At 46.3% G+C, this 13,727-nt stretch overlaps 1 protein-coding gene across 11 annotated transcripts in view; it reads left to right on the top strand.

Moving 5' to 3' along the window:
- Positions 1 to 13,727, top strand: part of USP45 (ubiquitin specific peptidase 45) — a 293,573-nt gene that overhangs the window by 31,114 nt on the left and 248,732 nt on the right. For all 11 annotated transcript variants that reach the window (XM_088472232.1, XM_088472241.1, XM_088472266.1 and 8 more), the window contains exon 4: positions 1,906 to 2,009. In XM_088472232.1, coding sequence (XP_088328358.1) covers positions 1,906 to 2,009 — 104 coding nt within the window. The remainder of the gene's footprint in view (positions 1 to 1,905; positions 2,010 to 13,727) is intronic.

The raw sequence follows: 13,727 nt of genomic DNA, 5'->3' as shown, positions 1-13,727 counted from the left end.
GCTGGGATCTACCACAGAATGTGGCATACATAATTCTTGTGGTATCGTATCTGTAGCTACGATCCTCAGGGGTTTAGGATTTCCAGAAGTTCTGGCATTCCTTCCAGCTGGCTTGGGTCTAGCCCTCTGCCTGGCCTTCCTGAAAGTGCGGGTCTCTGCACTGTCAGTATGGTTCGGATATGGAATTGCTCCACTCTCGGGTATTCAGACCCTCCTTCAGGGTGTTTTCTGAATTCTACCTCCCTTTATCCCCCCTAGGGGCTTCTTGGGATTTGGCAGTGGTTTTTCGTGCCTTCCTGGGGCCTCCATTTGAACCACTAGTTTTGATAACCCTTACGTGGTTTATGACTTAGACTCTCTTTCTTATGGCGTTTGCATCTGCCAGGAGAGTGTCCGAATTGGGAGCGTTCTCATATGGCTTCCTCTTATGGATATTTCACCAAGACAGGGTTGTGAGTCACACTTGCCCTGTGTTTCTATAGTGTTTTTTTAAGTTCCATGTTATGCAGGAACTTATTGTACCGACATTTCAGTTTCCAGTCCTCTCGGCTGGGGTGACCTCATTGACTGTGGTCCGGCCTCTCTGGATTTACGTGGTCCGTTCACGTTCCTTCAGGAAATCAGACTCCTTATTTGTGGTATATGGATTTCACAGGAAAGGATGGCTGGCTGATAAACAGACATTGGCTAGATGGCTTTGTATGTCTATCTCAGGGGCCTACACATAGGAAGGCCTTTCTGTTGATGCTTATTCTACTCAGGCTGTGGGCCCCTCGTGGGCGGCTCGCTGTGGCGCTTCGGCTGTTCTGCCTCGCAAGGTGGCCATGTGGTCTTCTGTCCTCACCTTTCTAAGGTTCTATGCATTGGATTCCTTTGCCTCTCAGGATGCTTCCTTTGGGCGATGGATTCTCCTCTCATCACAGGAGCGTCCCCACCCTTATAAGGACTGCTTTGGGACATCCCCAAGGTCAACCCTGTGGACCCCTATGGACCCTGAAGAAGAAAATGAGAGATATGGTAAGAACTTACCCTTGTTATCTCTCTTTTTTTCGAAGTCCATAGGGTCCACAGGGCACTCACCCTGACGTACCTGGCTTCATATGGGCTGTGTTACTGGTCACCGGTTTCCCTTCTCCTTCTCTGTGAGTATGATTCTTGAGTGTTCCAGTCTTCGCTCTCTCTCTTTCTTCCTCTGGCCTTTGGCTACTTACAAACTGAGGTGCCTCTGGCTTGGGGGCGGGGTTATAGGGAGAGTGGACCCAGTGCATCCTGGGAGCTGAAAGCTTTAACTGCGTGGTGCCTGTATTTGGTTCCCAACCTATACCCCAAGGTCAACACTGTGAATCCTATGGACTTCGAAGAAAGAGAGATAACAAGGGTAAGTTCTTACCATATCTCTCATTTTCTTCTACACTCTTGGAAACCATGCATGTAAAATGAATGTAATATATGTTTATCTATATGATATATTTATGAGCTTAGAGCCCCTGTTTAAACTTCAGATATATTTGCCACTATTTATATTGAACTCTGGCACATTCCTTTGTTGGCCTTGAAACTGTTTATATGTACAAGACCAGCTGGTTAAAAAAAAGTTTTTCCTTTGCTGTCTTTGATTGTTTGCAATTAAACATTTGGGTACCTGTTCACAATGCACATAGTGCACTTACTATTGTATGGAAAATATATAACTAATTGAAAACCTTTTTAGAAGTTCTATGTTGAAAATGGCAAAATTATAACCCAACACTTAGTAAATAAATCCGTTGGTGTCATCTAAAACCTTGTTTTCACAAGCATTAAACAAAATAAAATTAAATTCAAATTGTAAATTTTTTGTGTCATGTAGACTTCTTGTAGTCTAGAATATTCTTTATAAGTCTCGCTCATTTTGTGTCTATTTAGGGTTGTAGTGCTACCTCTGAATGCCAACATTCCTTGAAACATTTCCGATCTGCACGCACTGATCCACACTGCATCGCAATAAACCTTTGCACTTGGGTTATTTGGTAAGTATTCTTTTAAAGTATGAAAGTGCTGAGAGTTATCAACAGAAGTGTTGTGGAAACAGTTGTGTGCAGGCAGATAATATATAGGGTAAAAGCTACACAATGCAAATCATATATACCTGTCAAAGAGCAATGTCTATGTCCAGAAAAATGTGCCTATCATTAAGGGGCTGATACAGAATGAGTGCTATGCCAGTTTGCACAGCATAACTTGTATGAAATCGCTCTGGACATGCTCGCAAAGCAAACACGTATATGAGTGATTGCAGACCTGTGTGTATCTGGCACTTGCTACTCCTTCTGTCTGGCCCAGTACATGAAGTAAATGTAGCTCATGTAGACCTGCAGAGCCAGGCATAGAGTATATGCTTATCAAGAGGGTATATTTTGCACTTATTAAGGGGCAGGTGCAAATACACACTGATGTTGATAATTTGGCATAAAACAGGCACATATTTTGTTGATGTGGAGACAGCGGAAATACGCTATATTGTGCTTTTCTTCTTCCGGGTCCATAGGGATCCACAGGGATAGCATGGGGTGTAGGTTGTGGTTAAGGACCGAACAAGTGAAGCTTTTTAGTTCCCAGAATGCTTCGGTCCTTCCCCCTATACCCCACCCCTAAGCCTGAGGCAGTTCAGTTTTGCTGGTGTTCGACAGGAGTCGGTCACCTTTTTAGACAGTGCGCTGCCTTATGCAGCCCAAAGCTTTCTTTTTATGATTTATTTATTATTCTCACACTGAGCGCGCAGCATCAGACTGTCCTCAGGACGTCTGTGCTGTTGCTCCATCACCCCTCAGCGACTGCACATTCACCCATGGCTTGGTACTTTAGGCAGGGTTTCATGGGGACCTTGCTAGCTGGCCCAACGGGAGGACCCCAGACTGCAACGCTTCAGGGGACAGGTAAGGTGGGTTACCATTCGCCATAACCCGCAGTTTAGCAGTTTAGCTTACCTCCGGTCTTGGGACAAACCGGAGGTGCTGAGTGTGAACACCCAGACCTGGCTGGGGAATTCACTAGACCACCAGGGACACCATCTGGACTGGGAATCCAGCGCCGAGGGGATTAAAAATCGGCATGGGGAGGTCAGCCATTCCCTTTCAGCGACCCCTCCCCAGCTCTAGGTGCCATTCCAACGAGGTCTCGCTGCTCAGAGCTGCTCTCCTCCTCAGACCCTGCCCCCTCCGAGATCTCCGGCAGCCATTTTCTCTAATGCACAGCCACAGCTCTCTCTGGGAAACGCTGGGTCCGGTCCCCTTACATACCTCTCCCTGGAGTCAAGTTATGTAGCGCTACCAGCCACTGTGTCTCTGTACCCCTTGGTCTGTGTAGTTGAATGTAGTGCCCTTTGCAGCCATATTATTTCTGCATTCTATGTCACTTATGCTAGCGCTGTCTGTCTGTCTGTTTTACATATACTGTCAGCTTATATCTTTCCCTGTTTTTCTCTTATACCTAATATACTGGTGTATAAGGGTAAAAAACTACTGCACTTCACATTTGCTTGTATCTGTGAAGGCCATATCTGAGCTGCGATCTCCTGCAGTTTATCTAAACCATAGTAGAATCGCTATAGTGCATGCCCACTTGTGTTTGGTGATTATTGTCACACACTTGGTGGTTGCATATTGCTCAGTGCCATACTGTGTGCTATACTACTTTTGAAGCTATGTCTAGCAAGGGCAAGAGTAGCAAGCAAGTGGCTCATGCAGAACCTGTACAGCAGGTTTATCTAAGGAGGATTTAATTCAGGGCGGACTTTGTGCAAAGTGTTATACTTCACCAGGCCTGTCAGTCCCTCCAGCCCCTGCCCAAGAGCCCCCCTGGGCCTCCTTGTGTCAGGTGCTGACTAATATTGCGGACCGCCTAGCAGTCCCGGCTGTAATTTCCCCTACGGGCTTGCCACAACAGGTACAAGCAAAACAGGTACCTCCTATGCCCCCTACATGGGTAGATATGTTCTATTCTTCAATACAGAGTCTGGCAGCTACCTCTACAGCCTTTCAAAATATGTTGCAAGGTGAGAAGCCCCACCTAGTAAAACTACTAAGCGTCCTGTGTTATCTTCACAGTCTACGTTACTCTCAGATTCTGAATTGTCATCTGAAGAGGCAGACAATGTTGATCTTTCTAATACTGTCTCCCTCAGGGGAGGAAGAATTCCAGTCTAGAATCAATATACCGGCTTTAGTGTGAGCGGTCAAATCTGTCTTCCAGATAACAGATGACGAGCTCGCCCCCAAAACAAAATACCCGCTATTTAAAAAACAAAAGGTGCTTTTGGCAGTTTCTTCACTTAGTTTCAGCCCCCAAAGCGCGTGATCTCTTTTTATCCTAATCCAGCAGCTGACTGTGCCAAATAGGAAGCTCCCCCTGCAGTAGATTCCCATGTCACTCATTTTCATAAAAGCTCTATTTTACCGATCTCTACAGCTTCCTCACTGAAGGACCCAACGGATAGGAAGATTGAGGCTGGCCTAAAATCTGTGTATTCTCTTATAGGAGCTATTGCTCGTCCAGCTTTGGCCACGTCCTGGGTGGCTAAGGCCATTGAAGGCTGGTCAGATGCTCTAGAGCAATCATTCTTGAGAACAGATGTCCTATATAGCTAACATCAGGGATCCGGCCTCTTATTTAGGAGAAGCGGCTTTGAATGCTAGTCTCTTGGCCTCCAAAGCTTCGGCTACTTCAGTAGCTATCTGCCATAGTCTTTGGCTTCGTTCATGGAAGGCGGATACTAATGCCAAGAAGGCCTTAGAGTGTCTACCCAACACTTGGGAGATCCTGTTTGGCCCTGACTTGGATAAGCTCATGGCTACATTGGCAGCCTCAAAAACTGCCTTTCTACTCTCAGCATCCACACCCAAACCTCGGATCCTGTCCTTTCGTTCCCAAGGCAGGGCTGAAGGTCAATCCTTTCCTTGGCACTCAGCTTCCACTAAGGCCTCCAAGCCCAAGACTAAGCAGACCTGGGCCACCAGACGCCCAGTTAGCAAATTTGAGGACAAGCCTTCAGCCTGATGGGAGGGACCTCCCCCTGGCAGATCCCAGAGTAGGACGCCAACTTCTGCAGTTTGCCCAGTCCTGGCTTCTGACTACTACAGATGCCTGGGCACAAGAAATGGCCTCTCACGGGTATTCCATCTCTTTTCTAAGAAGGCCACCCCGACAATTCTTTGTGCAGGCTTTCCTTCAGATCCGAGCAAGGCCCTGCTCCTCCAAAAAGCCATTCAGTCCTTGCTGCAAGTGGGGGCAAAAGTTCCAGGTCCGCTATACCACAAAGGAAAGGTCATTACTCCACCCTGTTTCTGGTTCAGAAACCAAACGGGTCTTATCGCCCTAGCCTCAATCTAAAATCTCTGAACAAGTTAATCAGGGTGCCTAGATTTTGTATGGAAACCCTCTGCTCTATTGTCTTATCTATGGAGCCTGGGGGGACTATATGGTATCTCTGGACAATCATGACGCTTACCTACATGTAGCTATAGCGCCCTCTCACCAGCAATACCTTCAGTTTGCTGTCCTACAGCAACATTTCCAGGTTTGGGCTCTGCCCTTTGGACTTTCTACAGCTCCAAGGGTCTTTAAAAAAATTATGGCTACCATGGCAGCCCATCTGCGGGGTCAGGGAATTCGGCTGCTTCCATACCTGGACAACCTCTTGCTCTTAGCAAGCTCTCCAGAGATTCTTCGCCACCAGGACATTCTTCAGGGTCAGTCTGTACAGATTCAGGCAGACAATGCCACTGCAGTGGCCTACATCAATCACCAGGGAGGCACTCAAAGTCAATCAGCCATGTCAGAAGTGTCACTTATTCTCACCGAATACGTGACGAATACTCAAACATTTCAATAGTGCCATCTTTCAGAATATATATTTATATCCAATATACTGTATATATGGAAGTGAATGCAAATACAGGGCCTGATTCAGAGCCGCTTGTAAGCGGCTGCTCGTTTGCTCCGAGCGATGTTCGCACAACTGCGCATGCGTATGGGTCGTAATGCGCATGCGCCAACCAGTCATTGCGGTCGGAAATCGAGCGCTCGCAAAACAGCGAGTGCCTGCTAATTTGAGTGACAGGATGAGGCGTTTGTGGGTGGTAACAGGGGAAGGTGCTTGAAAACGGGGAGTGGAGATCCGAACGCAAGCGTGCCAAACGGTCAAAACGGGCGTTTTAAGGGTGTGCATAATTAACAAAGCAGCGTCATCGACCACGTCACTTGGTTGTTTCTTAGCCTGAACTGTTCGCATGATTGCGGTAGGAAAATCCAACCACAAACACTGCGAGCAGTTCAGACGCCTTTCGATGTACTCGATTAATCTAATAAATAGCGGAGATGACGTATGATGCGAGCGGCCAGGGGGCGTCTTTACAAAATAGCGAGCGCATGTTTCATTCGCTCGCTCAGACATAGAGGCGTCAACAGACCGCAAAGAGCGAGCGCTCAATTTAAATATCCGGCCCCTTTTTCTGAACGAGCGAGCGCAAATAGCGTCCGGCTCTGAATCAGGCCCACAGTTCTTTAATGACACTGTTGTAGTATAACATTCTCCCCACGTGTCACGTATTCTCACCGAATGTCACCTCCCGGCCATCTCAGCGGTGTTCATCCCGGGAGTTCTAAATTGGGAAGCAGACTTCCTCAGCCGTCACGACGTGCATGTCGGAGAGTGGTCCCTCCACCCAGAAGTCTTTCAACTCCTAGTGGACAAGTGGGGCCTGCCAGAGGTGGACCTCATGGCCTCCTGGCCCACAATTGCAAGCTGCTGGTGTATGGGTCCAGAACAAGTGATGCCAAAGCAGCCTTTGTAGATGCCTTGTCCGTGAAGTGGACCTTCCATCTGGCGTACCTATTCCATCCAGTCTCCCTGCTTCCTCGAGTCCTTCGGAAGTTCAAGCAAGACGGAGGCACTGTCCTACTGGTGGCTCCGGCCTGGCCCAGACGACATTGGTGCTCCGATCTTCATAGCCTCTCCATAGACGCTCCTTTTCTACTTCCTCAACAGCCGGATCTATTGTCTCAGGGTCCCTGTCTACATCCGGATCTGGGTCGTCTGTTTTTGATGGCATGGCTCTTGAAACATCTCTCCTGAGATTCAAAGGGTTTTCTCACTCTGTGGTCCAGACTTTGCTCAGAGCGCGTAAGCCGGCATCTGCCCTGATCTATCACAGAGTGTGGCATACATACTTCCAGTGGTGTAATACCAGAAACTACGACCCTCAGGTTTTTAGGTTCTGTAGAGTCCTGGCCTTTCTTCAAGCAGGACTGGACCTTGGACTCCGTCTAGCCTCTCTAATAGTGCATGTGTCTGCTCTGTTCATCTGGTTTCAGTACAGACTTGCTCCACTGCCGGATGTCCACAACTTTCTCCAAGGTGTCCTCTGTATTCAACCTCCCCTTTGTCCCTCCATTGGCTCCATGGGATTTGTCAGTGGTTCCTCCATGCCCTTCAGGGCCCTTCGTTTGAACCCCTGGATTCAGTGGAACTCAAATGGCTATTGCGTCCGCCCATAGTGTGTCAGATTTAGGCGCGCTTTCCTGACACTCCCCATTTCATTGGGACAGGGCTGTTCTTTAAACTCGTCCTGGTTTCATTCCCAAGGTTGTCTCTTGTAGTTTCGGCCTTCCAATAACCAGACCTCTCGGCAGGTGAGGCCTCCTTGGATGTGGTCCGTGCTCTCAGGATCTACGTGGACCGTATAAGTTCTCTTCGGAAAACAGTTTCCTTATTTGTCCTGTATGGATTCCACAAGAGGGGCTGGCCAGCTAACAAGCAGACTCTGGCCAGATGGCTTCGCATGACTAGCTCACAGGCATATACGCAAGCGGGCCTCCCTGTACCGGCTACCATCACTGCTCATTCCACTCACTCTGTGGGTCCCTCGTGGATAGCCCGCAGAACAGCTATGTAAGGCGACCACATGGTCTTCTGTCCACACCTTTCTTAGGTTCTATGCCTTCGATACCTTTGCCTCTCAGGATGCTTCATTTGGATGCAGGATACTTCTCTCAGCTCAGGAGCAGCCCTACTGCTATGGGACATCCCCATGGTATCCCTGTGGATCCCTATGGACCCTGAAGAAGAAAATTAGAGTATTGGTAAAACTTACCTTCGTCCATAGGGTGTGGACCCTTTCTTCGTCCATAGGGTCCACAGGGTTGATCTTGGGGTATAGATTGGGAACCAAATACGGGCACCAAACAGTTAAAGCTTTCAGCCCTGATGCCCTTGGCTTCTCTGGGTTGGGTTTCCTGGTCACCGGTCTCTGTCTCCCTAGTATGTGAGTGTGATTCTTCTGTGTACCAGTCTTCCTTCTCAATTTCCTCCTCCTGCCTTGGGCTTGTTACAAAACTGATTGCCTTAGGCTTAGGGGTGGGGTATAGGGAAAATGAATGGAGCATTCTGGGAGCTAAAAAGCTTGACTGTCTGGTGTTCGGTCCTTAACCACTCCCTACACCCCACGGTATCCCTGTGGACCCTATAGACTTCAAAGAAAGAGAGTTAACAAAGGTAAGTTTTACCATAACTAATTTTTTTGACACTACTTTTATGAACCACTCTGCATCAGCCCTTACTTCTTCACAAATGGTGTTTGATTGTTATTACTTTGTAGTGAAACAGTGTTAGTATGACTTTAATATGATTTATGATCTTTATTTTTAGTGGTACTTATTTAGCCTATCGGATGTCAGAATGTTATGACATTTAGGAGTATTTTACAAAAAGTGTGGGTTTTTAAAAGTGGAGTTGTTGCCCACAGCAACCAATCAGATTCTACTTATCATTTATCTAGCACCTTCTAAAAGATGATAGCTAGAACATGTTTGCTATAGGCAACATCTCCACTTCTAAAAACCACACTTAAGTAATTATACCCCTTAGGCTATACAATAAGTACATTCTATGGGGCTGATGCACAGCTACACACAAATCGGCCATGATTGCACCCACATTGTGTTCATTGAACTAAATGCACATAGGCTTATAAAATAAGTACATTCTATGGGGCTGTTGCACGCAAGTCGGCCATGATTACACCCACATTGTGTGCATGGAACTAAATGTGCATAGCCACTCATATGCAGAGTTGTATACATCTTTGTGACGGCGCAGCCCCTATTCTTATGCTTGATTTAATAAGTATAAACATATCTGCGTGCACTTACACCAGGCAGATACGTTGTGCAAGAATACCTCTAAAACAGATAATTTCTACATAGTCATAACTCTGCGTAGCTTGCAATTCTGGTAACACGCCTTCAGTAGACTTAGCCTGCTTGTGAAAGCCCTGTTATGCAGCTCAGTTGCGCACTCTGAATCTCCTGTAGATGTGTACACTCAGCTTCGGAGCATGTGCAGTGGGAAACATGCAAAATCCATTCACAAAATAGACTTACATGCGACTCTATATTGCACCCTATATGCTCTATGCCAGTGGTTCCCAAACTTTTTCAGTTGAAGGCACCCTTAGGGTCTCCTTCATTTTTTCAATGCACCCTTAAGCCAAATTACCTGTAGTACTGTCCTTTATGTAGTGCCCCCTGTAATATTGCCCATGATGTAGTGCCCCCTGTAGTAGTGCCCCTTATGCAATACCCCCTGTAGTATTGCCCGTTATGCAATGCCCACTATAGTAGTGCTCCTTATGCAATGCCACCAGTAATAGTGCCTCTTATGCAATGCCCCCCTGTAATAATGCTCCTTATGTAAAGTCCCCTGTAGTACTGCCCATTATGCAATGCCCCCTGTAGTTGAGCCCATTATTCAGTACCCCTTGTAGTAGTGCCTCTTAGGCAGTGCCCCCACTAGTAACCCCCACACCCCTGTGCAGAACTTACCTGCATGAAGTTCACGCTGGGGACCGCTCCTCCTGCTGTCTCTGCCGCTGCGCTGACTGGATCAAGCTGGATCCAGCAGGCGCACAGGGTGCTCACAAGTTCCCAGTGATGCATTGCGCGGTGCATGGGTGACGTCATGATGTCACCCGCACGCCCCCGCGCACTGCATCACTGGGAACGCTGAAGTGGTCAGAAGCTTCTTTAGCCTCTGATAGCTTCAGAGGCCAGCGATCCACTTACTGAAGGAAAGTTGATCGCTATCAACATTTTGGCCAGGCCTGCTGAGGTGACAGCAGCTTCCTTCCGGCCGCAGTACCCTGGTGACAGCGCCGCGGCACCCTAGGGTGCTGCGGCGCACAGTTTGGGAACCATGCTCTATGCTGTATCTGCTCCTGGCAAAATGGTGCATGAAAGGTGTGCTATGGGGATTTGATGAACAAACGTTTTCGACCCCCATGGTAGTTTCCTTTGTGGAGAAAAATATAGTTAGGTGACATGATTGATAACAGCAATTTAAATTAGAAATAGTAATATAGGTCGTGTATAATTTCAACTAGCAATGTATAAATATGCCGTATATTTGTTTAATATTGTAACATTAGAAGTTTTTTCCTTGCTTCTTGGCATCAGCTTAAATAGTGCTTCCATTAGATTCAACCCTGTCTTCTTTATTTCCTGTGCTATTGTAATATGTATCATTCAGTAAACACCTTCTTATATCATAAAACAGTAGCCATAAGGTATTTATATAAACCATTGCCTCAAAGCAAACTCTGGCTGTAGTAGCACTGCCTATTCAGTTCACACTGGAGCACCTTTTTAGCTTGTTATAGTCCACTCTACTTATTATTACTAATAGTTCTTCTGTAACAAATACTGTTGCAATTTCTAATTCAATTTAATAAAGGATATTGGTAATTAAAAGCACTGACTTAAAAAAAGGATGTTAAAATAGCTGATGGAAATTAAGTCAAATCATGCTGTCTTTTTATGATCTTCATCTCCATATATTCTAAGCAACAAAAATGGCAGTGCAAAATTTCCCAGAATCTATATGGACCTCAAGTCTTAAGTGATAAGTGTTATAGTATGACACGTGCTAAATGCTAGGAAATGTTCTGTGGTTCATGTTTACATTTATTGCCTGCACTGTGTAATAGTAAAACACCCAGACCTGCAAGCCTGTAGTCTCTGCAAATTGTTATTCATTTAAGGTGATAAATTATTATACAGTACAAATAAATTATAAGATCTTATGTCTGCTGCTATTTATTTCCGAGTGGTGGCTATTTCAATAATGCTGACAACTGACACTAATACTGGTCCTATTTACTCTGCTGGCTATATTTAGGTCGGCACCTGTGTTCATCAGGAGCTGCGCAAGATTGGATGCAGTCATGTGCTATTTTTACTATCAATCTGCTTTTAGGTATAGGTAGCTGTAAATCATTCTCAATATTATGCCTTGCAATATGACTACTTTTTTCATGTTGCATAGTCACATATCATCACCAGGGTGATATGGCTACAATTGTACAGCACAGTACACTTTAGGGTGCATTCTCCCTTCAGTCCTTTGAACAATTAGATCTAGGATGATCTGTGACAGTGATTATGAAGGCTGTTCCATGAGATGAAAATAGACACTAAGGGCCGTATTCAATTAGACGCGAAAAGCCGTTATCCGCGGAAAAGTATCGCCGATTTCGGCTTTTCGTGTGGTCGAATCTTCTCTCCAAATTCAATTCCAGCTGGGTTTCTCGTATGCGGAAAGTCAATGCAATGTAATAGGCAAAAAAGATTCGCCTCAGAATTGCAGGTGAAAAGAAGTGCACATTTTTTATTTTGGGGTGCAAAGGCGGGGAAACCACTCAGAACCCTTGGTACACCCCCCCCCCAAAGGACTAGTCACCCAATAAAAGGTGGGTGGGGGGAAACCAGTAGCACCCCAAAAAAAGCATTTGAAATTTGGGGCAGAAATGAAAAAAGTGGAGGGACAACTTCAAAAACTAGCGAAATAAGGTTCTGGGGGTGCTCTAAGAAGGGGCCAAGTGTTTTTGGGATTGCTGGTGCTTGTATGCAGGAGAAATTTCACTTTGTCTAAAACTTCACTTTAGAGACATTAAAATATGATAGTACCAATTTCCACTACCCCAAATTTGATGGAACTACTTATTTTCCCCCAAAACACTGCTTTATACCATTCTTCACCACTTTGTCCAATACGCTAATTTCCACCACTTAAGTACCCTAACTAGTTAAATTAGGCTAATACTAAACTACCATAATGATTTCCGAAGTCAGCCCATCTCTTTCTGGGGCGCTAAGTTTCCGTGTCCAAAACACGCAATGTAGGCGAAAAGTCCGGCAGGCGGAACTTTATTGCGGACGCGAAACTAATTGAATACCGCCCTAAAATTAAAAAATTCTCATTTGAAAATCTTAGGTTACCTATGGGTTATTTTGCTAAAAATGTCACTGAAATATCTGGTAACTATTCCAGATGCAGTGAGTTTTCTTGTTTTGTTTTATAGATCAATATCGGTTTCCTGAACTGGCACAAACATGGGGAATCGATATGTAATGCCGGTTGTCGGGATGCCTCCTGTCAGAATACCAACAGCGGTATCCTTAACATCCCCCCTTCTCCTCCTAACCTTCCCTTCTTGTAGCCTAACCCTCTGCACCCTTAGTGCCTAAACCTTACCCTTCCCCCTAGGGGCGCCTAACCCTAACCTCCCCCCCCCAATAAATCCTACCCCTAACCACGCTACGCTCCCTACTAAACCCAACAACCCCCCCGCTTCTAAAGCTAAGGGGTCACCGGACTTAGATCATTCGGGCTGGCGTCCTTCGGCGTCGGGATTAAGTTAGGCTTCGGTATTTCGCCTATCTAAAGTCCCTTGTCGGGATTCCCCTGTCGGTACTGGGGCTGGTGTCATCGAGGCCGCCAGTCTCATAACTACATCCCCAAACATGGGGCTTACATATTCAGGGTCGCCATCATTTCCAAAGAAAACTCACCCTGGGGGAGATGTATTATAGCGGCACAGGTCATGCCGCTATAACTCTTCCTGCTTTGCCTTTTTACCAAGGTGAAACAGGAAGCACTAACGATGAAATGTAAGAACATCTCATCTGCCAGAGTGGGGAAGTGAAAACTGCCCCCTCTGGCAATCCCCGCTAGAGCCCACAGCGCATCAGCCTTGTGCTGTGTCTCACTCCTGGCTGGCTCCACTGGGTATGTGTGAGATCTCACAAGCATTGTGAGGTCCCGTGTGCAGCCCCAGAGCCGGCAGCCGCGACAGTGCTGTCCTTGCTGTGGTGGTAGGGCAACGCCAGGTGCAGCTGTTGATATCGATAGCTGCAGCTGTTGGAACGGTTAGGCAAGCTGGCCATTCATACATTGCCCATCTTATCGGAGGTCCCCCTGTCATTTACCGCCCATCCCCTCAATGATACATGGGGGAAAAGCGGTATCAGCGCATATACAATAACGTGTGCTGATTCCACTACTCCCCCATATCCGCAGTTGATACATCTACCCCCCTGTTGGCAGCAGTAACGGTCTTTATACTAGAGATGTGCGGGTTCGGATTTACTCTGTTCTTATCGCCATTTTACCGCAAGTTCGGATTAGTTTGGATTTATTTTATTGGCTATCCAAAACACGTGATAGCCGATAGCCAATAAAATGCCGTTTTGAGATCCGAGTAAAACCGAGTAAATCCAAACCCGCTCATCTCTACTTTATACCTTGGCTGAGCAACAGCCATCATATCAGCTATTTTATAATGGGAGTACTGTAGTAAATTAACCTGCTCCAGTGTGAAAATGTTATGGTTATAACTTCCAAAATGGAGAGTTTC

The sequence above is a fragment of the Taudactylus pleione genome, unplaced genomic scaffold (assembly GCF_031769625.1).
Source record: "Taudactylus pleione unplaced genomic scaffold, aTauple2 ptg000015l, whole genome shotgun sequence".
Lineage (NCBI taxonomy): Eukaryota > Metazoa > Chordata > Amphibia > Anura > Myobatrachidae > Taudactylus > Taudactylus pleione.
Note: the sequence above shows the minus strand (reverse complement) of the source record. Positions and strands in the feature narration are given on the sequence as shown.